Source organism: Cnephaeus nilssonii (assembly GCF_951640355.1).
Source record: "Cnephaeus nilssonii genome assembly, chromosome: 11".
Classification (NCBI taxonomy): domain Eukaryota; kingdom Metazoa; phylum Chordata; class Mammalia; order Chiroptera; family Vespertilionidae; genus Cnephaeus; species Cnephaeus nilssonii.
Genome location: NC_137082.1, coordinates 16,688,906 through 16,715,820, shown reverse-complemented (window position 1 = coordinate 16,715,820; position 26,915 = coordinate 16,688,906). Strand labels below are relative to the sequence as shown.

The following is a 26,915-nucleotide window of genomic DNA, read 5'->3' as shown; positions in this document are numbered from 1 at the left end:
TTGCATTTCTTGTAACTTTGTAGAAAGTGAGGTCAGGTGGCATCCTGACCAATTCCTCCCAGTTCTTGTAAGTTATCCTCTCCTTAGGCCAACATATAGGGATTTGGTCTCTTACCCACCCACCTCTCCTGCCGCTGCTCGCTGCCCCCACCATGATGTCTCACCACCTGCTTTCCTCTGTCTTACCAGCTGGAAATAAGGGGCCAGAATGGGCTCGTTTGCATAATGGAGGCACTGACTCAGGCTAAACCCCTCCCATGTAGACAGAGGCACTGCCTGTGCAAAGGAGCCTGCCTGCCAGGGAGGGAATGCCCCCCTCTGCCACTTACTCACACATGCGCCTTGGGAAGTGCCTCAGTTTCCATATCTAAAGAATAGAGATAATGATAGCACTACTCCATAGGGTTGTTGTGAGAATTAAATCAGTTAAAACGCACAAACACCACTTAGCACATTGCCCGAGTACTCAGCAAACGTCAGTGATATGGTACGGAGGGCAGTGTTGGCAAAGGTGACGTTAAGCAAGCTTCCAGGGAAAGAGGAAAGGAATCGGCGGCTATGGCTTTTCCTACAAGCCTGGGAGGTGTGGATTCCCATCATGCAGCTCGAATTCCCAGCCCAACTTGGCAGCCATGAATTCTGGGTTTCCCAGGACCACCTTGAGTGTAAATATCCTATCCCAATATTGCTTTTTCCCCAGATACTATTTTTCCTCTCTCGGGCCATCTGTCTCAGCTGAAAGGAACAAGTGAAAAAGGCCCATCTTTGATTGGAAAACATGAGCTCCGTAACTGCACCCTGGTCCCCTGACCTGCAGCCCCAGCCTGCTCCCCGAGACCTTCTTCCCCTCTGTCTTCATACAGAGAGCCTACGCTGCCCCCTGGAGAGACCGCCTTTTCTGTGTCTTGTCAAAGGATTCACGGGCAGGTAGGGCTAGAGTCAGCCTTCAGTTCACCACCTCTTCCTGCTTCTTCCAGGTCACAATCATCGGTTACACACTGGGGATTCCTGACGTCATCATGGGGATCACCTTCCTGGCAGCCGGAACCAGTGTGCCTGACTGCATGGCCAGCCTCATCGTGGCCAGACAAGGTAGGGCCACCAGTGGGCTGGGGTAGGGGAAGAAGGAAGACCTCTCAACAAGGGTGTGGGAGGGTGGGTGTCCACATGGTAATTACCAGGGCTTCAAATCCCAGCTTGGAAGGGGTGATGGGGGACTTCAGTGCCACGTTGGTCAAAAGGCTTCTTGGCATCAGAACAGGGAAACAAGACAGAAGGCCCACCCTCGAGAAGGGCAGAGAAGTTTTCTAGGTAGCACCAGCCCCCCCCCCCTTTCTGGAGGTCATATTACCATTTTTTAATTATTAAAAATAGTAATAAATATATTGATAGCTAACCTTTGCTAAGTGCCTCACACTGAGTAAAGCAATTTAGGCACATTATCTTATATAACTTAAAGAATTCTATGAGTTAGGGACAATCGTACACCCATTTTATGGATTAGGAAACTGAGGCTTAGAGAGAACAGACCCCATAGCCTAAGGTTTACTCAGCTGCAGTAACCCTCAAGGTAGCAGTTGCCATAGGTCACTCTTCAGTGTGTGACAGACCCTCCCCTCCTTCAAAACCAAGGTCACAGTTAACCTTCCCAGATGGATGCCCCGGATGGCCATGCCCCTCCCCAGCACCTCTCTAACGTATATGCCTGATTTGTGCTAGCAGACCTTTGTTTTCAACAGAATGTGTAGCTATGACACAACACAGTGTCCTCTACAAGTCCTCACAAAAGTCTTCTTACTGGTTACATTATTCTTCTTAATATTGCTCAGCGGTTTAGAAGAATTGAATACAGTGTAAAACAGGTGGGTGATGATACTGAAACGTATGGGTTGCTGAGATCAGGAGCCCCTTTATACAACTGTTGCGTGTATTCCTTTCTATAAGGATGTATTCTATTTATTAAATCATATTTGGATTTTTGAAGCACATCTGACCCATGATCATATTTGAAGTAAGGGTCAACAGTTTGAAGAATGTGTATTTTATTCTATTCTATTGAAAATACGCATTCTATTCCAATGACTATGTATTTTACAGGCAGCATCAGTCTATAGCAGTGATTTTCAATCTGTGTGCCACAACAATTTTTAAAACATGCAATACCTAACTATTTTGTCAAGGGTGCTGACCTCTTTTCCCTTAGCTTGTCAAATAAAAAACATGACAGCACAACAATAGCCATCCAGTGTGAATGAATCACAATTATACTTATTTTTTTGTCAGATCTATAAAAACACACATTTTTTGGTGTGCTGCAGAATTGTAGTAATTAGTTTATGTGTGCCTTAAGGTGAAAAAGGTTTAAAATCACTGTTCCATAGTGACGGCCTGGGAGAGAACCAAATATGTGAGCTTGCAGACCTGCCAGCAGGTCTCTGGCTGTCAGACTGAAGGTTTGGGGGAGTCCCTTGTGGGCACTCCCCTGAGATCACTTCCCTCACCGCAGTGACCTCTTGTCCCTGCAGGCATGGGAGACATGGCCGTGTCCAACTCCATCGGGAGCAACGTGTTTGACATCCTCATTGGCCTCGGTCTCCCCTGGGCCCTGCAGACTCTGGCTGTGGATTATGGATCCTACGTAAGTGGTTTTTCTCCATGGCTTCTCTTTAAATCCAGGGTGACAAGGACTCTGTTTGTAGTGGCCTTGGCCACTGTGACTTTGTCTCAAGGCTAGGGAGTGTGGAAATACTAATGTTGAGCAGGTAACAAATTCTCCCCATCAAAGTCATTCCAAAGTGAGGCTTGTGGGATCATTCAGGACTCAAGAGCAGGGTTGGAAACTTTTCCTGTAAAGAAACAGAGGGTAGCCGGCTGGTTTGGCTCATTTGGTTTAGCATCAACCCATAAACCAAGAAGCCACTGGTTTGATTCCTGCCCAGATTGTGAGCTTGATCCTCAGTAGGGGGTGTGCAGGAGGCAGCTGATCAATGATGTTTCTCTCTTATTGATGTTTTTATCTCTCTATCCCTCTCACCTCCTCTCTCTAAAGATCAATAAAACACTTTTTTTTTTAAAGAGAAACAGAGGGTAAATGCTTTAGGCTTCATGGGCCAGACAGTCTCTGTCCCATCTACTTAGCTCTGCTGTGATAGCCTGATCAACCACAGATGATATGAGTGTGGCTGTTTACAACTTTATTAATAGGAACTGAAATTTGAATTTTGTATAATTTTCACATATTATGATTCTTTCATTTCTTTTCAACCTGTTGAAAATGTAAACACCATTCTTAACTCATGGGCTATGCAAGTCCTGGTGGTAAGCTTGATCTGGCCCAGGTTCCATAATTTGCCAACCCCTTCTCAAGTGTATTTATTTTGCATGCAAAATATCTTTATATTTGAAGGAAGGGGCACAAAATACAAGATTCCCTCTCTGCCAGGGATCTGGCGACTGTCAGACCCTCCTGTGACGGCCTCCATGCTCTCCCTCAAGGTTAAGCTGATTATGGCTTCAGGTGAATTTGCAGGTGGGTGACACAGGTAGTCCAGGTGGACTCATTGCTCTTTCCCAACTCGCCAAAATGTCCCCCCTCTGCTACAGAAGCTTCTGCCCTAGACACTGTCCAAAGACTGAGGAAGAAACTGTGATTCGAGATTTCTTCCTATATCTGGAAGAAAGAAGAAGTGTGCCTCTGAAGCTGTTACACCTGCCCCGTGCTCAGTGCTTCTCTAAATGGGCTGCTGAGCATGACTTAGTCTGTCTGTACTGTATGTTCTAAGTAATTGTTTATTCTGCAGAAAATACTGTAGTGCATTTTATCAAATGGTAGTTGTATTCGAAGTTGCTTGACTAATGGCTGTTTAACTAATAAAGGTATATCCAACCGATTGCAATTGTTGGGGAGAAGGGTACCCTGCTTTAGTTCTTATGGTTGGACTAGGATAAAATAATAAAATTGACACAAGACTGCATTCACAGGAGAAAAATCAGTTTAATATGTGTGCATGGGAGAATCATAATATGATGCTCAGATCAAAAAAGAAGTTCAAAGAAATGATTGAACCAGTCACCTTTTTATACTTTTTAGACAAAGAAACAATGAATTTGTGAGCAGTGGACAGAACAAAAAAAGTTGGTGCTCATTAGAAAGGAATCTAAGCAAGGATTGGGCTTGGGTAGTAAATTAGTAAAGGCAGTTCAATGTTCAATGTTTGTTTATATAAGCTTTGGACTCTGGATTCTTTTAAGTCTGGTTAGATTCTCTCTCAGCCCTCAGGAGCGTTGAGGGTATCTATCACATGGGAGATTTATCTCTGCTTTTAGGGGGACAGAGAGGTCAGGGTTTCTTCTTGTACAGGCAGATTCTTAAGTAACTTTAGTTTAAAATATCAATACAGATTATTGTAGGGTATCTTGAGGCAGCCTACCCTGGGTCTGGACACAATGGAATTGGAATCCGTACAGAAAAGCCATATGTTTCTGGTTCATGTGAAGTTACCTACTGGCTGAGAGGTTGCACCAGAGGTCATCCTTGATCTTCATTGCCTCATCCCTCCCTCCTAGTGCTCTATCTCTTCTAAATGCAATGTTCTGTCTCTCATTTCATTTCCTGATTCGTCTTTATAGCCTCTTTTCATTGGAACCCCAAAATAGCAGGTCATCAGCAACCCACCTGGTTTATTGCTCTGTCTCTTTCACCTTCCCACTTACCTCTTACCAAAGTTAAGAAGTAAAATGCAGACCTGTGTGAATTTCAACTACTGTTTGTCTTCTCTGGTATCGGAAGAACAGGCAGCAAAAAGATAAGAAGAAACTACACTCTTGAATAACCTGGAAAATCAATCCATGAATAATAGATTTTTACCACATGATTCTCCAGGGAAGGATAGACAGGCAGGAGCAGGAGATGCAAATCCTTGCAATGTCCCTAAAATCCATTTGGTTTCTTTTTCTTTACTGGGACTACAGGGTACAACGATGGAAGGTGACATCAAAAACTCAAAAACAAAACTCAGAACTCATCCTGGAAGTAAACTAGTTTCTCTAACCAGCTTTGAAAACTTCCTGACAGAACGTGGATATCAGGCCTGAAATTCCAACTCAACTAGGCACATTGTCTGCCACAATTAACCCCCTATATGTTCTGCCTTCCTCTTCTCCTCTCTGACATGCTCCCAACACTCTTCAGAGAACAGAAAATTAAACAAAATTCTCATATCAGTAACTCCCGCAGCCATGAAGACATACCATTTCAGGTCCCAAACTCTAGTGGCAGGGTGACATCATGAAGACAAAAGTTCAGGCCCTGTTAGATCTTTGGCCCAAATTTCTGTTTTATGATGATGTAATTGGGTCACTCTGGTCATTCTGCTGGAATTGTACAAGGTGTATATCTGATCCTGTGGTTGAAGATTATCCTTATCCTTGAAGTGAAGGAGGAAATGCAGAAAGAAAGGTGGCCATGTCTGGTCTATGACCAAGGCACAGCCACATGGGAGAGTGCTCTTAGGAGAGAGTTTTGGTTGGGAAGACTGGAAAAAAATGTGTCACATTGGGTTATCACCCAAATGCTGCTGTATCTGTAACCAGGGCCAGAGAGATGGTAATTTTATTCCGGGGGTACAGACATCCAGTGTAGCCCTCTCTTTTGAAAGCAGAAATTCATTAATATAATCAAATAGTTCATGAACCCCAGGGAAATCAAGAACATTTCATTTTGTATATAGTGTGAGGTAAGGGTTCATCTTCATTCTTTTGCATGTTGGTATCATTGTTTCAGTACCATTTGCTGTAAAGATTTCATTTTGAACTTTAAAAATTCTAAGGAAAAAATTCTAGTTAACTTCTTTTTCAGTAATATTCACAACTTGCTTCTTGCCTATTTGCATTTTAGTTCTGATTCAGTTAGAATGAAAACTTCCCCTGACAGTGAAGATAATCACTATTTGGGAATGCAGGATTCTAGAATACCCAACTATAGTTGAAATATAATCATGGCAGTAATTCTGAGTCAGCAAGAAAAGGTTAAGAATGAAATATTTTCATTAAAAACAGTTAAGGTGTTGGTAGGGAGAGAGGTGGACTTTAATTTTCTGGACAACTTTACTTGTACAGAATTCCTCTTTGTCTAGTAATGTTAGAACAAACGAGGTGCTCAGTATTTGGCCCAACCAAGCTTTATCTTTTGGTTTTCCTAGAGGTCTGGTGTCTCAGAAAGTGGCCCTGTAGAACCAGACCACTTCACAGAGGGGGTGAAGGGGCTTCATTGTCTCTCCAGCTCATTCTTCAGGTGTCAGCTTAGATGTCAACTATATTCCTACAGGCTTGGGTCAGGTGTCACTCCTGTGTTTTTCCGCAGCTCCCATGAAAGCTTCCCTTGGCCTCTTTGTCTGAGCCTCTCCCAGAGAGGCGATCTCCCTGAGAGTAGGTACTCTGTCTGTTTTATACATTGTTTGCTCTGTGCCCAGCACAGGGCCTGGTACTTAGAATGCACTCAACAAATTATTTGCTGGTTGGCTGGATGGATCCTAAGTTTCCCATCAGCATCACCTCACCTCGGCGGGGGTGGGGGGGGGGGGGGCGGGGAGGGTAGGACATGTGAGCAGAGCAGAATATAGGAATAAGTTGACCTGAGAAAAGAGTAGAGGACAAAACAGCAATAAGAAGAACTGAACATTCACTAAGTACCTAGTATGTGCCAGGCACTCTAGAGACACGTAGTCTCATCTAATCCTGAGAACAGCAAAATTAGGCAAGGATTATTTCTTCAACTAGTGGTTATCATGCCTACTGTGTGCCAAAAACTTGGCGAGGCACTGAGAACACAGAACAAACGAGATGGACTAGATCCTCCCTCTTAGAGGGTGCATCAGGTAGGGGAAAACAGACAATCCATGAGTGACAAATACGTAAGTGAACTAAATTTGGAGAACAAAAGCCTATTGAAACCTATGGGACAGGTGATGTGATGGGGGGGGGGCACATATCACTCTAGATTTATTGGAAAAAGAGGTGGGTTCTGTGCTGAGTGGCAAATGACAAAAAAGAGTTGGGTGTATGGAGGGTACAGCAAGTGTAAAGACATTGAGGCAGATTGTGTCTGAGAACAAAAGGATGGTCAGAGCAGCACAAATGCAGGGGTGAGGCAGGCTAAGTGAGGTGGGCAGGGGTGAGGTGGGCTGAGTAGTGAGGCAGGCAGGGGTGAGGTGGGCTGGGTAAGGCAGGCTGAGTGAGGTGGGCAGGGATGAGTCAGGCTGAGTGAGGTGGGCAGGGGTCACATGTTGCACTCTACTGCAATGCTGTTCCAACTCCCCTTGTGCAGGTCAGGAAACCAGGGCCCAGAAAAGTTAAATCACAGCCAGAAAGAGGCAGAGAGAAGACGGCGAGATTTGCTTCTCCCCGCAAGCCCCAGAGATCAAAGCGGGAGGGAGGGTACTATTGCTGAAAGGAAACTGTGCCACAGTGGCCACCATGCAGGGCTGGGGCACAGACACACAAGGGTCACACTGAGGCAGAACCATCTCTGATTTGAATCTTTGCCAGAAGAGAGGACAGGCTGAAATGAGCTCTTCAACTTCAGGTAAGGAAAGAAGGACCTGGAAGGGAAGAGACCTCCTGATCACCCCGAGTCCTGTTCCAAAAAGCCCGCCAGCTGAAGTCCTCACTGCTCTAGGCTGTGGTATGTGATGTGGCTACAGTGGGTTCTGCCTGAAGGTTGGAAGAACGTTCTGGATTCTTCCATGAGGACTACTTGTTTATACAATCTCTGGGTCCCTCCCTGGCTCTCACCAGGCCCTCCAGTGCCAGCCCCCGATGCCCAGCTTGGAAAATTAGTGGCAGGTTCATGGGAGAGCAGACTTAGGGGCTTATTTGCCACAAGCATTTGTGTCTTCCCGCTTGTCTGCCTCCAGCTTTTCCCTGGAGAGAGGCTTCATTTCCAGGACACGCGGGCCCCGCCTTCCATGTAGCATGGCTGCAACCCTGACATCTGTCTGCGTCTCTGACATCAGAGCTCAGCAGACCTTTTTGTGGGTTTAATGGCCTCTCTTGCCCTCGCAAGGGACCTGCTGACAATTCTGAAACAATTTTTCCATCTTGACCAGATGGGATTTCCAAGTCATAATTATTGGATAATTACCATCAAGACAGCTGTTTTCAGCATTTGAAAGCGGGGAATGAAGGCAGTTTTACAGATTTTGACATTTCTTAGCACTTGTGGCTTTCTCAGAAGCCAGCGAGCTATTTGAGTGCATGAAATAAAAAATATATATATTTCTAAAAGTCAGAGTTTGGAAAATGAGCACTTTTGCCCCATTGTGGCGAAGAGCTTCTGTTCCACTTGCTCAACAGAACTAAAACAGCCACCAGGCAGGCTCTAGGAAGCCAGAGCAAAACTCACATTTCTGAACTCCAGCTTAGAAATGCAAAAGAAATCCTAGAAATAACAGAGGGAGAACGAGAGTCTGTCTTTTTCTTTATCCCAGTGAGAGCCCACCTGACTCAAGAACCCACAGAAGTGAAAAAGAAAAAGTGACCAGAAACATCCCCACCCCATGCTTTCTGCCCAGTTCCTTCTCTCTCGGATTAAACATTAATTGAATGCTTACTGTGTGCTAAGCTGGTAAGAGATGTTGATGCTGCTCTGAGCAGGGCAGACACCTTTCTGTGCTCATGGAACTACAGCCCCTAGAAGGAGACAATCCAGAACAAAGTGTGATGTGTGTCCTCCCAAGGGCTGGTGTAGGAATTGTGGCAGAGTGTGGCATTTTGGGGCAGAGTGTGGCATTGTGTGGCAGAGTGTGGCATTTTGGGGCAGGGTTTAATGGGCCTGGGATGCTTGTGAGGAAATGATGTTTCTTCTGAGCATCTAAAATTTTCAGAGCCAAGCAGGTGGAGAGAGTAAGAGGATATTTTTTTCCAAGCAGAAAGAACAGCCTGTCGGAGATGGAAATGTGAGAAAGCTACATACACAAGGGCAGCAGCTCCTGTGGCTGGGGGCAAGGTGTGGGCAGTGGGAAGTGATAGGAACAAAACTAGAGAGAGAAATCATGTGGTGAAGGACACTGTGAGCCATGATAATGGAACGAATGAATGGTATTAGAGAGGGAATGGTGCCTTTCACTATATGTGCCTTTAAAAAAGAAGATTCTGACTACATGGAAAATGGGTTGGAGCCAGACAAAACTGACAGCTGCAGGACCAGTTTTGAGGCATTGGCAGGAGAGAGAAAAATATAGTGACCTGGACTTGGGTAGTTGTATCAGTTAGCTATTGCTACCATAATGCTGGGTAACAAACTGTCCCAAAATTCAGTGGCCTAGTTTCATTATTATATATTTCTTTTTCATACACCTGTGAGTTGACTGGCTGATCCAGACTTGGCTCCGAGCTTCAGGTGGGTCTGTTCCACGTGTCTCTTAACCTCTTTGAACCAGTGACTTCCTGAGACACATCCTTCTCGTGATGAAAGGTGGGAGCTCAAGAGGCCACCTCAATCATGGAAATACATTTCAAACCTGTGTTTGTGTTAAGTCCACCAATATCCCATTGGCTAAAGCATATTATGTGGCCAAACCCAAATTCCAGAGGCAGGGAAATAGGGCTGCTCACCAGGGGGTGGATATAACTCTAACACAGGGGAAGGGAATTGAAACCAGCAGTTCACTCTGCCTCGGTAGAAGCAGTAAAGCTGGAGAACAGTAGAAGGTGAAGCAAGGGACTGCAGAAAAAGAAGCAGGAGGACCTGGTGATGGGTTTAACATCACTCCCTAAACATCTGCTAATGGGGAGGTGAGTTGGGGAAAGGCAAAGACCTGGTCATCTAAGATTTTCTTGGCCATTGTGAAAAGTTTGGATTGTATTCTAAACTGCCATTGAGGATTTTAGTAAAGTCATGGTATGATTCACTTTACATTTGATGATCAGATTTGTAAATGCATTAGGAGAAGGCAAGGAAGAGAGGAGACAAGTTGGGAGCTGGTGGCAAGAGACATGGTGAAATGGGCTAAACTGGTGTGAGTATTGCCCAGGAGAAAAAGACTTTTAAGGAAAAATTAATGAGATTTTCTGATGGATGCACAGAGGGGAAAAGATAAAGAGAAAAATCAAAGGTAACTTCTAGTTCTTTGTTTGGGTGTCATTCATGAAGATAAGGAAGACATCACAAGGGTTAGGGAGCATATTTAAGAGGAAATGCCAAGGGTTCCATTTAGAACAGATTAAATTTGACATGTCTGAGGGCAATCCAGGTGGAGTTAGCAAGTAGGCAGTGGAATAAATGTGTCTGAAGATTAAAGGTGAAGTCTGGGCTGCAGATATGAACTTGAGAATAATAGCATTATATGCTTTTTAGTGCATAAAGCTCATTAAGGAGGTAAATGTAGATAGAGAAGAGAGCCCAGAACCATATCCTGATGTTAGGTAGGAAAAACCACCCAGTGAAGGAAACTGAGGAGGGGTCAGCCAGAAAGAAGGGGAATCTGAAGAAACAGGGTCCAGGACAATGTTTCAAGAAGAATGGTGAAGCCCTAGCCGGTTTGGTTCAATGGATAGAGCGTCAGCCTGCAGACTGAAGGGTCCCGGGTTTGGTTCCGGTCAAGGGCATGTGCCCGGGTTGCAGGCTCAATCCCCAGTGCGTGAGGCAGCCGATCAATGATTCTCTCTCATCATTGATGTTTCTATCGCTCTCTCCCTCTTCCTTCCTCTCTGAAATCAATAAAAATAAATTATTTTTTTAAAAAAGAAGAAGGATGGTGAAGTCATATTTTTCAGGGCTTTTCCCGAGTTGCTTCTTCTGAGGCCTGCTCTATCAGCCCTACAACCACCTTCTCCAAGAATTCGACCCCCAGCCAAATTTCCTACTTCTAGGATCACATAGGGCTGCCATCTCTGATTTGCACATCTGCCCAGATGCTCTGAGGGCAGGAACTGGATCTTCCTCAGCACCCAGGAGAGGGCCTCTGTGGGATGAATCAATGAACCAATCATTCTTGATGCCTTCCAGGTCTTGCCTTCTCACTTTTTTAGCGAGTATTCCCAAATCAGGTTCTCAAAGCCTGGACACTGCCCCAACTGCCAGGACCAATGGTTTTCTTTCTTCTGTAGACACCTGTCCCGACCCCCAGAGATGGGGCACTGGAGCCAGTTTGAACAGGCTCATGAGACGTGATGTTGCAGCTCTTCCTGGCCCCGCCTTCAGAGAGGCCACATCGGTAGCTTGTAGTTGACTGTGGGGGGGAGTATTGACACCATGGAAATTAGCAGAATGCCAGAATGCTACTGCCAGGGCCAGTCTACAAACTACTCCCACAGGATTTGGACAGATAACTTGGAGATAATTGGATGACATCTTCACAAATGAGTCTTCTTGAGGTTTTTCTGACAGAGCTCCTGGGAGCTATAGTGACACCATCTACTACCCTTAAGGTGAACCTTGACCATTGAATTTTGGGTGCAGAAAAATTAGGTGATCTTTGGGGGAAGGCAGGGTCCTCACAGGTCCCCTGTGGAAGGGCTTTCCTAAGTCACTAACACCCGAAGTTGAGTCATCTCACTGTCAAAATTTAGCTCCCTGAGAAATCATTCAATCCTGAGACAAGGATTCAGAGTGCCGGGTTCATTGGGGAGGGGGAGGGGAAGGGAGTAGGGAGGGGAGGTGGGAAGAGAAGGCAGCCAAGGACAGGCGGGTTAGCAAGCCCTTTACTCCCATGGGTGACTGGAGCTGAGTCCTGGGGGAGCTCTGGGAAATGGTGCAGCCCCCTTCCCAGAATAACCCTATCTGAGGGGCAGGGGAGCTGGGGTATTTATACACCCACCCCAGAGAGTCATTGCTGGAGGGCTGCTTGGCATGTACATGGTTCAGGAAAAAGCCCTCAGTCACAGATGCTGGTTCTGGCTTTTAGGAAGCAGCTGGCTACCAAAATAGTAAGGGGATGGGGTGCTGATGGGTCCTTTCAGCATCTGCTACACTAGCATCTGTGTTTCTTACAATTGAGGACTCTTGCAGCAGTGATAGGCTGGAAAGGTCCAGATGCCACTTCTGAGGGTTCTTAAGGGGTGAAGGGGACTCTGGCCTTTTCCCTGGGCCCTGCAGGGTGCAAGAGTCTAGAACTAACAGTCAAAGCCCAACTCTAAGTGCAGACTTGACCCTTACCAGCTTCCAGATTTGGTGCGGTATTTTGATTTATAATAAGAAATATATATTCGGTCTTCATCCCAGTTTCTAGCACAGAGCTCCTAAACCCTTGGAATTTCCTAAGTACTGAGAGCTATATTTAGTCATGTTAATGAGGTTACTTCTAGACCTCACCTCTGGAGGAGGGCTGGCTGCCAGGAGAACCGACCCTGTGATTAGAGGGTTGCAACTTTCAGTCCCACCCCGATCTCAAGTGAAAGGGTCTGAATCAATTGCCAGTAGCCAGTGACTTTATCAGTCACACCTATGTATGCAGCCTCCATAAATACTCATAGGACAAGGCCTGGAGAGCTTTCAGGTTGATGAACAAACACATGGAGATTCAGGAAGTGACTTGCTCAGGGAGCATGGAAGCTCCTCACTCTCCCCATACCTTGCCCTGGGCATCTCTTCCATCTGGCTGTTCCAGAGTTCCATCCTTCCATAATAAAGTGGAGTTGTAGTAAGTAAAGTGTTTCTCTGAGTTCTGTGAGCCACTCTGGGAAATGAACGCAATCCAAGGAAGCACAGGGGACAAGCTGGACTTACAATTGGCAGGCAAAGTGGGGGGTGGGGAGTGGGTGAACGGGACAGACTTGGAGGACTGAACCCTTAACCTGTGGGACCTGACACTATCTGCAGGTAAATAGTGTTGGAATTGAGCTAAATTGTAGGACACCACCTGGTGCCAAAGGATTGCTTGGAGATGAGGCAAAACACACACACACACACACACACACACACACACACACACACACACACACACACTAGAATTGGTGACCAGAGTCTTACCTTGGCTAAATGGTTAACGTCTTTGAGCCTCAGATGTCTCATCTTTACCTAGGAAAACAAAACCCACCCTACTTACCGCACAGAGTTGCCACTGAAATTCAGTGCACCTGTCAATGAAAGGTCCAAACCTATAGAAAGTTTTAAGAATTTATTTGAGCCAAAATTTTGAGGACATGCCAAGAAGCAAGATATCAGTGGATTGAGAAAATGCTCCAGAGAATGGCAGCTTTGCAGCTTATTTTATGCAGCACACTCAAAGGAGACTTAAAGAGGGTTACATGAAATCAACTGGTGGTAGATCAAGGAGGCAGGAGAACGAAAACCAGGGAAATCTCTGGGATTGGATAAAAAGCAAAATGGAGAAATGCATGCTTCTTTTATATTGGTGGGTACAGGATAGTTAACATTTACAGCACATAGAGATGGTATTCGGGGGACAAGATAACAATGAGGGGTTCTGTGGTCTCCTGCTAGTGGTCTTGTGCTCCGGTGCCTCAGTTATGTCTTTGAGGGTCTGGAAAAGAAAATGCTCTAACATTTCAGTGGTATATTATCCTAGATGCATCAGAACAAGGGACAGGGCTCACTGAAGGTGAAGACTGACCTTTGCTAAGGAAGCTATAAGCCTGGGACTACCAGCCATGACCTGTCCAGTTAGGAATTTATGATCAGATCATCCTCTGTGGTTACTTCCGGTCTCTGAGCTTGTCAGGCCTGCCATGAGGCTCCCCTGAGCTCGTTGGGTCTACTAAGTTGCCCTTCCGTTCACACAACCTGTGTTGGTGAAAGCGTGATGGAGAGAAAGGACATAGGCACTCACTGCCATTAAAGTGCTTTGGTTCTGTAAGTTTATTAGCTTTCTTACCTCATTTAATTGTTCAAGGAAAGAAATTCCCACCCAGTGATATTTTATAATGTAAAGTCAAGGCTAGACACATCCATTTGGAACCTACGCCCACACAAATGTTCAAATTACCCAAATCTGAAAATGCAAAGTGACATACAACATGTGTTCCAAGTTATAAATGAATTAGCAAAAGTCCGGGGGCTTCTTATTTTTCCTAAAATAATTTGCTTGTTGGGTAGAGCAGACCTCAAACCATAGAAAGATTTTAAACTGTAATATGGGGAAGTCCGAGTCTTTGAAGCTGGGGATTTGGGGTCCCCCAAACTCTGTAAGATTCAGTTTTATGAACCACATACACACATGAAACTAGGTATGACTGGGTCTCTGTATGTATCCTGTGAAAAATATACATACATCATGGGCTAAATTCCTGTTGACTTTGGAACCAGCCAGCCTTCTGTTCCTCAGCAATGCCTGCCAAGAGGGAATTGGAGAATGAAAATGCAGTTTTGAAGGCAAGACATAAAAACGATGCTAAATGTTGTGGTTGAATAATCCAGTTACGCCTTGCCTGCTCTCAGGTGGGCATCGCCATGGAGATGTTCTGCATTTGTGCTTGATGGGGCTTTGCATCTGTGATGCAGGAAGCAGGGAAACAATTGTCTATATAAACACTGTGCATGGTTGGAGCTCAATGTCTTTTCCAAAGGTAGTCCAGAGATGCTGTCTGACTCAGCACACCCAACAAACTAGTTTTTGAGGGGGTTGAGTTCGATTTGCTGTCGTCGAGGAAAGTTATTGGGTGATGGAAATATTTTATATTCTCACTGAGATGTGGATTACATGGGTGCATGCATTTGTTAAAACTTATCTAATAGTACACTTGCTGGATAAACATCTGTGCATTTAACTGTATGCAGATTATGCCTCAATTTTTAAAAATGTGAGGCTCCCTCTCACTTTGTTGCTTGAAAAGATCAGCTAAAAGCCACTACTCACCATGGTCAGTCTCCCCATCCACTTTTCCACTCTTGCCCCTGGTCACCAGCCTCACTGACCCCAGGGTGGGTGCACACACATATACAGGCACGCTCCGCATTACCTGCAGATGAGTGTGTGGGGCCAGGGGGAAGTAAGGTGTGTGGCGTGAGGAAAAACTTAGCACCCAGGCATCTTCCCTCTGCATTGGGACTAGCTGGGGAGATTAAAAGGTGACTCAGGCAAAGAGTGTGACCAAGATCAGCTTCAGATGGGGGATAGGACCAGCTAGGGCCCAGCAAACTTATAAAAGATGAAAGGACCTCAGGAGAGATGGGCTGAGTAGAGGGGGGAAAGAGGTGTGTGTCCCATTTGACTAGACAGAAGATCCCAAAAGGGAGATGGGAGTGCGCTGAGGTGGGAAAGGTGGGCTGCAGTTTGGAGGGGCTCTGGGTGCCCACCCACAGACTGGATGCTAGGATGAGAGAGACAGCGTCAGGGGTCTCAGCAGAGTCCCCAGCTGTCCTTATTTTCTTCATTAATAGTTCTCCTACTTGTGAAAAGGAGCCTTTATAGGTCTCTTTTCATTTTGTTTGTGAGTTATCAAGTCAATACTTGCTGATAGCCCAAAGCTGGAAGCCACCCAGATGTCCATCAACCAGAGAATAATTAGACACACTGTGGTATATTTACTAGTATGTTGTATGACAAGAAATGAGCTATTGCTGCAATGAAAACCATGAGGGACTCTTTAAGAGAATCCACACATAAAAGAGTGCACAGCATTCATTTGAAGTTTCTAGGGCAGGCTAAGCCAGCCTATGGTAGAGCCGCTTAGAGCAGTGACCGCCCCTGGGTGAGACAGAGGGCACATGAGAACTTTCGGGGCAGGGGGGAGGCGGGGGGCATGATGGAAGTGCTGGAAATCATGGCTACAGTTTGGGTTACATGGGTGTATGCATTTCTCATAACTCATTGAATGGTGAAATTATGATTTGTGAATTTCACCAAATGGAAATTTCATCTGAAAGTAAAAGACCCGTGAACCACAACTGACCCCTATTTAACACGTACCAGATGCGGGTTGAAGTGTTTAGGAGTGCAGTGCACTAGCATCTGCAGCTTATGTTGTAGTTCATTAAAAAATAAGATAGTATCTTTCAACTTGATTGAATGATCGAAAACTTTCATAATAAAATGCTGAGCAACAACAACAAAAAAGCTATACATGGAATAAACCAGTGGGGCCAGGAGACAGGGATGTTGGGCAGGGATTGCATTGTTTCTGGAACATCAGGAGTGGTGCCCAGGGCCTATCTGCTGCCAACCTCCCTCTGACCAGTCCACCCTGCCCCACGGAAATGATGGCCCGTTTGTAAACCACAATCAAAATGCCACCTGGAAAGTACCCATTATCCAGTCACCAATGACGTGTTAAGCTCGTGGTCTGTGTTCAGCCCTGTGGCAGGTGGAGGATAGTCAGACATGGTCCCCACCCTCCTTGTGTGTCATCGCCATGGAGCAGCCAGGGGTCCCAGGGAATTGGGCCCAGGCAGTTCCTGTGTGAGTGGAGAATAATGGCCCACCCTTACCGAGAATTTATTCTACGCCAGATTCTGTTCAAGCCTAACCTGGATTAATTCCGTCAATCCTGCAACCACCCCATAAGGTGGCAACTGTGTTGTCCCATTTTACACGTTAGAAATCTGAGGCTTGAAGAAGTCACATGCAGCACGTGAGTGACTGGGAGGGATTCAGACACCAGGACGCTGGGACTGCGGCCCATGGCCTGAACTAGGGGTCTGCAGATTGTTTCCAGAAAGGGACAGAGGGGAAATATTTTAAGGCCATGGGCTGTGCAGTCTCTGCCCAACTCCTGGAGTCTGCCATTGTAGCATGAAAGCAGCTGTAGGCAGTATATACTAGTAAATGATGAGCTGAGTGCCAATAAAATGTTATTTATAAAAACGGGCGATGGGCCAGATTTGGCCCGTGGGTCGTAGTTTGCCAACTTCTGCCCCAAACCACCGACAACTTCCGGTGGCTGGGAGGCTTTTCAGTTGGACCAGAGGCAACTGAAGGAAACCTAATTCCTGACAGTCACCTCCCTGTGGAAGTGTGAGAGTCAGACAGAAAGGAATCAATACCGGCTTTAAGAGCCTGGGTCTCTAATTAAGAATGACAAACAATACATCCCTGGGCAGCTCTTTACCAAAGGAAGCTGCAGAGAAACAGTGGAAAATACTCCGAAACCACACAAGAGTTGGTTGTATTTGGTCTTTAGAGCTATGTTTAGAATGTTAGCAGCACTGACTTCATGTGAATGTAGAAAAAGTCAAGGTCAAAAGCCGTGCTTGAATGTGATTCATTTTGAAAACGCTTCGCCAAAGAATTTTCTACTCGTGGCTTTGGTGTCACTGGCTCTCAGTTTCTAAGGGCAGGAAATCATTTTACTCAACTCCTGTTGCTGACAAGGATTCGACCCTGGAGGTCAGAGGGTGCCATAGGCTGGAAGTGGATTGACTCGATACTTAGAAAATCCATGTGCTGTTAAAATTAACAGCTCAAAGGAGTTTCTGAGTGTGTGTTCAGTTTCTGGGTGGACCCAAGGACCATGTGACAGAGGACAGCGCTGGTGGGCTGTTTCTCACTCCACATGGAGCCACCTTCTTGCTCTAAGCCCGCCCGTCTTTGACACTGGCCAGGGTACATGTGGGATTGTCAGAGTCAGTGTGGACAGACTACTTTGGGGGCAGAGACCCTCTTACAGCACAGCATTTGTGATGTGCTCCTGCTTAGTAGCCTCTTTATTCCATCACAGCTGATGAAAGGAGGAAACTAACCACAGCCGGGCGGAGGGTCTGCCGGAAGTTCAGCTACCAGCTGGCCTGGGGTGGCTGATTCCTCATTTTTCCACCCTGAATGCACTGGGTCCACCCATGGCTCTAGTGTCACAGAGATTAAGATCTGAGACCTTGATTCTTAGGAAGGCATTTGGTGGCTGGGGCCAAGCAGATGGTTAGCTCACACAGACTGTGCAGGCAGAGGAGAGAGCCGCTCCATTCCCTCTGTGAACGTCCCTTAGGGAGATGCTCACGGGTCCTCACAGAAAGGCCCAACTGGCGTAGCTCAGTGGTTGAGCATCAACTCATGTACCAGGAGGTCACAGTTCCATTCCTGGTCAGGACACACGCCTGGGTTACAGGCTTGATCCCCAGTAGGGGTCATGCAGAAGGCAGCTAATCAATGATTCTCTCTCATTGACTGTTTCTATCTCCCTCTCCCTTCCTCTCTGACATAAAAAGAAAGAAATAAAGAAAGGGTTGGCTGTTTAGGGCATGAGGATATGGTGTCCTATCACCAAAGACGAACCAAGCATGAACCAAGCAAACCCACTTATGGACTCATCCCCTTGTTCCCATACCTACACCCCAGGGGTAAACTGGTGAAAGGGTGGGAAAAGGTACCTTGAACTTTGTCCGAAAGGCCCCAAACCACTCCTCCTAATAATCACCACTTTGTTCTCTAATTTACATGATCAACCTGCCTCATTTTTCTTTCTGTGAACACAGGTGAGCCTTTGACTCCCAGCAGGACAGTGTACATTGTGGGGAGGGGGAAGGCTGTGGTCCCTAAACCTGGATACACATAAGATTTCCCAAGAGAACTGGCGAAAAATGAATGTCAAAGTCCCATCCCCAGAAGCAAATTTAGCCTTAGTACTTTCTGTAAGTCATTGGTTCTTAAGTCCCTGGAGGGCTTGTGAAAGCACAGATCGGTGGGCCCCACTCTCATAGTTTCTGATATAGGAGGTCGGCTGGGGCCCAAGATCCTACATTTCTAACCAGCCCCCAGGTGTGCGGCTGGTCCCGGGAGCACCCTCTGAGCACAGCTGCTGTAAGACATGCCTCCAGTTTCAGGGCAGCGACCTCATGACCTAGGTCAGAGCAGGAAGGCATCCTCTCTACACCCTGGAAGGAAAGCTAGGATCTTTGTTGGCTGGGTTGGCCCTTTAATATTCTCTACCTGCTCTGCCCAACACTACAGCCATTAGTCCCATGTGGCTCTTTAAATGGAAATTTAAATTTATTAAAGGTAAATTTAAATGTTTTGTTCTTCGGTTACATGAGCTCCTTTGCAAGTAAGTGCTCACAGCCACATGCTCCTGACGCCTGCTACGCAGGACAGCACAGATGCAGGACGTTTTGTCTTTGCAGAGAGTTCTCCTGGACAGCGCTGTTCTATAAGAATTCCAAAAATTGCTGCTTTCTTTTTCTTCATGGTTTGGCTGTTAGCCCCATTTTTTTTTTTTTTTTTTTTTTTTTTTTTTTTGCTGTGAAAAAGAAACCAAACAAAATCCTTTTATATGTTAACTCTTTCCTCTTTGCTTGCTCAAGATAGCCGGCCTCACCCATCTCTTCATATCAAATTGGGGTGAAGGTCATAGACATTTTAATGCAAAAGAGATAAAAACTTTAGTAATTTTTTCAAAATATTGCTCCCATCACCCATGTTATGAAACCCCTGGAGGTGAGGTCCATAGGGAAGCCTTGTGGGCAACAAGAATCAGGCAACACACATGGAGAATTCACAGGGCCGTGAGCAGTCCAACAGCCACCACCACTGGAGGGAAGCATGGGACTGGGCTGAGAGTGGACCAGACCAGGGCGTTCTCTGAGTGTTTTTAGAAAAGTTCACATTCCTCCCACAAGCTGTAGCGGATGGCTGGGGAGGCCTCCTTTTGTTTCGCCCCCTATAGGAGAAAACTGGACTCACTCAGAGATGCTTGAGTGCCCCACATTAAACACATGACTTTTCGGAGAGCTAATTCTGTTTCGTTCTTTTGTTACAGATTCGGCTGAACAGCAGGGGACTGATCTACTCCGTGGGCTTGCTCCTGGCCTCCGTCTTTGTCACAGTAGGTTTGCAGTTCTCTCCTCGCTTTCGAGCTCCCGTGTTTTCCCTCCCCCACCCCCACCCCCTGCAGTTCTTTGGCAACAGGGTTTGTTTGGACACCAGATGGGCTGGGCCTCCTGGTGGATCAGGACAATCAGCCTCCAGATGTTCCTTCTCCTTCGTAACTGTTTCTTCTAGAAGTGGATCCTAGCAACCCACTAGAAAGCCCTCTCTTACTGAAAGGAAGCAGCCTCCACTCAGAAACATGGCCATGTGGCATGCCAAACACAAATCGTTTTATCAAAAACTAAGGGGAGACCTCACTTTTTCTGCAAAATTAGTTACAGAATAGTAGATTTTAATTAATTGTTTCAGGTTACTAAACATCTTCATAAATCCATGGGTTTGACCAGTACTCAGCAACTAAGAATATATTTTATTGACAGTTCCCCTTTTATGCCATCTACTTTCTTGGCCATTACATCCCTTTGTATAATTTAACATTCCATCTCAACGGACATGTCGGTGCAAACAAATTTGCACCGACACAGTTTGCACCAACACATGGACTGACCCACGTGAAGTATCCGGTAACATACAAGTATGCTGTTGAATTTTGACATGAAACATTGAGACACAATATGTTTTTTTCCTGAAAATTTCAAGGAAATATAAACTGAGTTATACCTAGCATGTGAATGTACATATGCTAGAGAACGGGAATTCAGTAGGGCAGGCAGGAAGCAGGAGAGGTAATCTACGGGATCAAGATGGGAGTCAAATGTCAAAGTTTTACCAAAGCAAATACTTCCTTACACAAAAGTGAAAATCTATATAATTTATTCTTTTGTAGTGTAGAGGTTCTTCAGGCCGTATGACTTAGGATTATCGCCACACACTGTGCTTAATATTCTGCATCTGTTTTCCCGTTTGGAGCTCACCACACCCCCATGAGCTGTCACTAATATCAGCTCCATTGTACTGATGACAGTAGAGAAGTTGACACCAAATGATGGAGGAGCAAGCTGTCTGACAGTGCAAGCTTGTAGCACAGTGCTTCTCCTTACACCGTGCTGAGGTTGTACAATTTGTAGGAGATCGGGCTAACCGCTAGCTGGGCTGACCAAATGGGGCTGTGGAAAGATGGAAGAGAAGTAGGTTTGGGGAACAAGAGCAATTTCAAACATCTTAAGTTTGCAGTTCTTATTTGACCTCTAACTGGGGAGGCCAAGAAAGCCATTGGAAAGATGAGTCTGGGTTCAGGACGAATGTCCAAGCTGGTGACACCAGAATGTAGATGGTATTTAAAGCCATGCGATTGGATGAGTTCATCAAGGGAGTGAGCATAGATAGGAAAGAGAAGAGCCCTAAGATCTGAGTCAGGATGATGAGGATAAAACCTCAAAAGAAACAGAGAAAGAACATTCAGAGAGGTAAGAGGAAAACCAGAAGAGTGTGGCAATGGGAAGTCATGTGGAGAAGGTGCTTCATGGTGGAGTGATCTGTGCTGTTAAGGGAGAGGAGTCCCGAGTTGGCCATTAGGGTTAGAAATGTAGAGTCATCGGTGCTCTTGACATGGTGGCTTGCAGAGCAGCGGGGCAGAAGGCTGAGTGGAATAAGTTAACGGAGAATGGAAGGAAAAGAACTGGAGGCAGCTGGTATTTACAACTCTTTCAAGTTATCTTGCTATAAAGAAAGGAGAGAAATGGAAACCCAGAAAAGTGTAGATGAGAGAGATAGCAGCATTCTTTTATGCTAATTGGAATAATCCAAGGATGGGTTTGGGGAGTTGAGATGAAAGAGAGACAATTGCTGGAGCCATGACCTTAAGCAGTACGAGGAGGTGGGGAGATGTCGTGCTCACCTGGAAGAATGGGCTGTGGACAGGGCTGTGGGCAGGACTGTGGGCTGTGGGTCCTCATTAACAGAGGGAAGGTGGGCAGGTAGATGTGGTGGTAGGAGCTCTGTGAAATGGGAACAAGTCATGAGCTGACAGTGAGAGGAGAGAAGGGAGTGTTGGTCATTTAAAGAGAGAAGAGAGGCCTGAAATAGCCGTCTAAGAAAGGAAGAGATGGTGGACTAGGAAATGTGGATGACTGCCAGAAGGCATTAATGGCCTTAAATTTAAAGTGAGACCCATCAGCCTGGCCAGCATTTTCCTCCAGCCAGGGTCTGCTGCAAGGAGGCAGCGTGGAGTACATGGAAGCTTGGCATGAACCAAAGGGCTGTGGCTTAACCGGCAAAGACCACAAAGCTACAGATAGGCCAGGAATGGAGGCGGATGCCAGGAGTGACTGTAGCAATTGCTGGAGGAACTTAGGAGGGTAAGGAGGGGACAGGGGACAGGTGGGTGAAGTACAGTGAAGCAGTGATGGTTTCAGTAAATTCTGGGTTGTGGGTTCTGAGAGTTGTAGGTAGTTGTGGTACTAGAATGGAGCAAGCGGGAAAGACAGAAGATGGCCAGGAGAAAGTGAGGTGTTTGAGCCCAGGGGGTGTGGCTCAATAGTTGAGTGTCAACCCATATACCAAGAGGTCACTGGTTCAATTCCCAGTCAAAAGGCATGTCCAGTTTGGGGCTGGATTCCCCAGTGGGGGTCATGCAGGAGGCAGCCAGTCTATGTTGATTTTTTTCTCATTGATGTTTCTCTCTCTCTCTCTCTCTCTCTCTCTCTCTCTCTCTCTCTCTCTCTCTAAAATCAATAAAAACATATTTTTTAAAAAATAAAGTGGGATGTTTGACAAGCTCTAGGCAGCAGGGATGTCCAACAGAACTCTCCACAGTGCTGGAGATGTCTTGTATCTGCTCTGGACAGTAGCCACTGGCCACCTGTGGACATTAAGCTAGTGCAACTGAGGAGCTCAGCTTCTGACTTTATCTGATTTACATGTAAATGTGGGTGGCCACGTGTGGCTAGTGGGTATAGCACAAGTCGAGGGTGTGGCGTGGGAGTAAGGGGCTGAAATAGGGTGGAAGACAAGGACTCAAGAGACCTGGTATTGGGTAGATCGTCCTGGTGGATAGATAAATCACTAAAAGGACAAAAGGGTGCCTGCCGACGACAGGAGCGGCAGTGAGGGGGGACTCAGGGCCCTGAGGAATGCCAGGAGCGCCCAGGGTTGACTGCAAGGAGGAAGGTAGAGTGTGACTGTCGGGAGACTTTAGCTTCCAAGCCCAGTGCTTTTCGGGAGGAAAAAGGAAAAGGGTATGGAAGCAGCAATGAGGAGCAAGGGGGACTTCTTCCTGGCCTCCAGGCACAGGGACTTGAAGGGATGCAGCCACCCCCTGCCCCTGTGGGAAGGAGAGCTAAGGTCATATTGGGACAAAAGGGTCAAGTGTCAGAACGGTGATGCCAGCACCAAGCAGTACAGGGCTGGAGTCCAGGGGACTCCCATGCTTATGACTTTTTCAAGTGATTTTCCCACAACCAGCAGGTTCTGACTCCCCCTCTTCTTGATTATGATGGTCTTATGTTCCACAATATGAAAGATGGACTTTGTGGGCCCGGAGAGAATCCGTGCCCGCTGACCCCTCTGTGTGTTGCAGGTGTTTGGCGTTCACCTGAACAAGTGGCAGCTGGACAAGAAGCTGGGGTGCGGATGCCTTTTCCTGTATGGCGTGTTCCTGTGCTTCTCCATCATGACGGAGTTCAACGTGTTCACCTTCGTGAACTTGCCCATGTGCGGGGAACACTGATCTACCGGGCCGCCCACCGAGGCTCAGTTCCTTCTTTTCTGTGCAATACAAGACCCGGCCGCACCCCGAGTCACACGGGCCCCCAGGGCCGGGCTTCCGTCTCTCCCTTGCTGTTCACAGGCCTCCGCTCCTGCCTCAGTGGCCCAGGCGCCCCCTGCCCCCTCCCTTGCCCCTCCTCCTCCTGGGGTCCTACCTGCCACCCAGCCTTTCTTGCCCACCCCTTCCTGCCTCCTCCGGTGTGAAGACTTTTCAATATCCATGTGAATTTTCAAGCTCCATTTTCGACAGTGACTGAGATTCTAGAAAAACTGGCTGCTAACTGGCCCAAGCCAGGCAAAACTTATTACAATCCCTCCTCCTTTTTTAAGTTATTGGATGGAAGACTAACCTAATTTATGGCCTGAGACTGTCGAAGAGATAGCGAGGAGAGGGTACATTGATTATAGGGAGTGCTTGGGATTTTGTTATGTTTTCAGGTGATTCCTAGGTTATGGGTTTGGGGGGTTGTTTCTCGTTGGAGGGGCTCTCCCTTCTGCCCCTTTTCTTCCAGAGACCGAGAGCTTCTCTTGCATCTTCTTCCCTTGGGCCCTGGATTAGTAGATGAGCCACAGGTTGTCCCCACTGTGTCTTGGGATCAAATCCCAAGCATGTTGGAGCAGGCGTGGATCTAGTGCTTGTTAGAGGAACAGTTGAGCCAGGCCACCGGGAAAGATGCATGACATTTCATACCCCAGGGTGCCCCCACAGGCCCATAGGAGTTACCTGGGGTTTTCCGAGGAAGAAGGCAGCTTCCTACATGTCCATTATGACCTTCACTTTCTCACTAGGTTCTTTCTAGTCTTTTAAGCAATAGTTCTAGCCTGCCTGCGGCCTTTGTCGAGGGTCCCTGGTTGAACATCTATCCGTGAGGTACCAGGCAGTCAGCAGCAGAAGCTTCCCAACCTGTGAGTCCCTGAGATGTGCTGTCATTGCTTGACATTTGGGGTGACAGGGAGTAACCCAGAGGCCACCACTGCTTTTTGTGCAGGAATTACAGACACTGGTTTCTTGGAAAATGGAGAGAAGCGCACTTTGCACAGACATCGTCAATCAAGTCCCACTTTGCCACTTGGTACTGAGTACACTGGACCCTGAAAGCTGGCTCTTGGGCCAGCGTCCTTCCTCCAGGACACCATGGCCAAGCTGCCCGGCTCCACCCGTCCCCTCCTGGAAGGATGGCAAGGGAAGGAGAAAACAGAACTGACATCTTTGAAACCACAGAATGTGCTAAATGCAGACAAGCTCAAAGGGCATAAGTTATTGTGAACATTGTTGCCAATCACTGCTCAACAGCCCTGCTAGATTTTGTATGATGCTGAATTATTATGCAGACTAATTCCACCAGTTGAGACCCACCCATGCTTGTTACACCTGTATTTATTGAAACTGTGGACTCTTGCCCGTGCTCCCCCTATATTTACTTTAAGCACTGATCACTTATAATTCATTCGGTATGGTTTTCTCTGTCCCTTGTACTACACATTCTGGTCTGAATTGTAAAAATAACCTGCTACAAATTGGTTGAACGTCTCTGTCGAGGGTGCGAAAGGAGGTGAGCATTAGCCAATGGGGCACCTGCCTGATGGAGGCCCGGGAGAGGAAATCACCGATTTGGGCTCTCAGAGCTAAGACACACTCAATGATTCTGTTGCACACTTTGCACTGGTTTATGGCGATTGTTTTCTTGGACGGATAGTGTAAAATAAACTTCTCTGTTCTGTATCCTTTCTTGAGCAGTGCGCATTCCTTTCTCCTTGGATTCTGGAGTGTTGCCTGTTTGGCACTGAGGAGTATGCAATGCAAGGGAAAAAGATCGCAGTCCCCGTGGGGTCAGGTATTTTGCCCTTCTGTTTCTGGGTGGACTCACCTGGGAAGCTGGTAAATGTCTGGTGGATTACAAGTACGAAGTGGCAAATCATGGGTCCCCTCTAAATCCGGAAGGGTCTTCTAACCTATTGTCCTATAGATCACATGTGACATTACATTAGAGATCTTTCTTTCAGCTGGACCTGAGAGGAAGAGCATGCCAGTACTGATGACCTTCAGCAGTGCTCAAGGTCACCATCCCGTCTGAAAAACCAGTTCTTGTCCTGCATGACTTTCAAGAAAGAATTACCCAGATCTGAAAGTGGACCAAGGTGAGGGAACAAGTCAGGTTTCCATCTGAAAGTCAACATTAATGTCTTTATAGGAACTAGAATAAAAATATCTAATTCACAGCACCAACTTTTATTTAATTGTATGTGAAAGTGTATTCCCAGGTGATGGAAAAACACTAGGTACTTAGCTTTGTTTTGAGTGTTTACATTTAACAATGTTTTACTAGCTTATTTGTGCATTTTGTATATATACTCTGGATATTGGACAGGGAATTTTCATTATGCTGATTAGTGCTTACAAAGCTAAGATCATTTTACATGAAATATGTTGTTAGACTAGTCTTAATTAGTTTTATTTAATTAGTTTTACTCTGAGCAAAGACATTTGATCCAATGCTTGATCTTTTTAAACACATTTGCTGTGAAATCTTAGGAAACCATAACTTTATGCTAGATTTCTCAGAGACAAAATTCTGGGATGAGGTAGTTTCCGTGTTTCATGCACAATGAAAGTTTCCTTTCTGCAATGAGCATTTGGCCTATTTCTGCTCTGATCTCAGCCATGAGTGAATTGTGTCTTGAATTGTCGATTGAGAATGTGATTCTAAATGAGCTGGCCATCCAGTGATGCAAAACAGCTGACGTTGCTGTTTGCACTGCTCCCACATACTGGGATTCATTTGGGAGGCCTTCAGATGGGTGTGAGGGAAGAACTTCTTGTCAATATCACAAACCCGGCAATTTTCTGGGATGTGCTAGTTTCAGTAAATTCCCCAGCCTGTGATCTCATGCACAAGGGAAGGCACACACAGGAGCTTGTACCTCCTCCTGAACACATCCTAGTGGACCCCACACTAGGGAGGTACCTCCAGAGCGTTTTCTTTTTCTGGGAATTGTGTTCTCAATCTGGCCCAGGCCTGCTGAGGGTCACTGTCCACACACCTGCCCTTCAGGTGGCCTTGGATACACTGAGAGGCCATGGCGGGACATTTTCAGAGAGCTTTTCCCCATCCCAAAGGAATGGGGAGAGTACACTTCTTAGGGAGAGTCCACTTTTATAGATACACTAGAGGCCCAGTGCCTGAATTTGTGCACGGGTGGGGACCAGCTGGCCAGCCCCAATTGGGGTTAGGGGTGCCGATCGGGGGCCTGGCTGGCAGGGGGGAGAGGCTGTGGGCAGTTGGCTGGCTGGCCCTACCCCCTGGTTGAACTCCGGTCAAGGGGACAATTTGCATATTAGCCTTTTATTATATAGGATGTTTTGCATTTATCTACAAAAAGATCTGAAGGCTGCTGCTCATTGTTTCCCTGAGTCTGTTGCTTTAGAACTTGTTGTTTGCAGTCAGAAATCTACAGGGGATTTGAGACCTTCTGTATCCCAAGCAGCACATTTGA

The 26,915-nt window shown here is 46.4% G+C and overlaps 1 protein-coding gene across 1 annotated transcript in view; it reads left to right on the top strand.

Annotated features, from left to right (window-relative positions):
• The window catches only part of SLC24A3 (solute carrier family 24 member 3), a 496,588-nt gene extending 471,443 nt beyond the window's left edge, over positions 1–25,145 (top strand). Inside the window, exons 14-17 of the mRNA XM_079784858.1 lie at positions 978–1,092; positions 2,526–2,638; positions 19,645–19,710; positions 23,233–25,145. Coding sequence (XP_079640984.1) covers positions 978–1,092; positions 2,526–2,638; positions 19,645–19,710; positions 23,233–23,382 — 444 coding nt within the window. The 3' untranslated portion in view covers positions 23,383–25,145. The remainder of the gene's footprint in view (positions 1–977; positions 1,093–2,525; positions 2,639–19,644; positions 19,711–23,232) is intronic.
• The last annotated feature ends 1,770 nt before the right edge of the window (positions 25,146–26,915 follow it).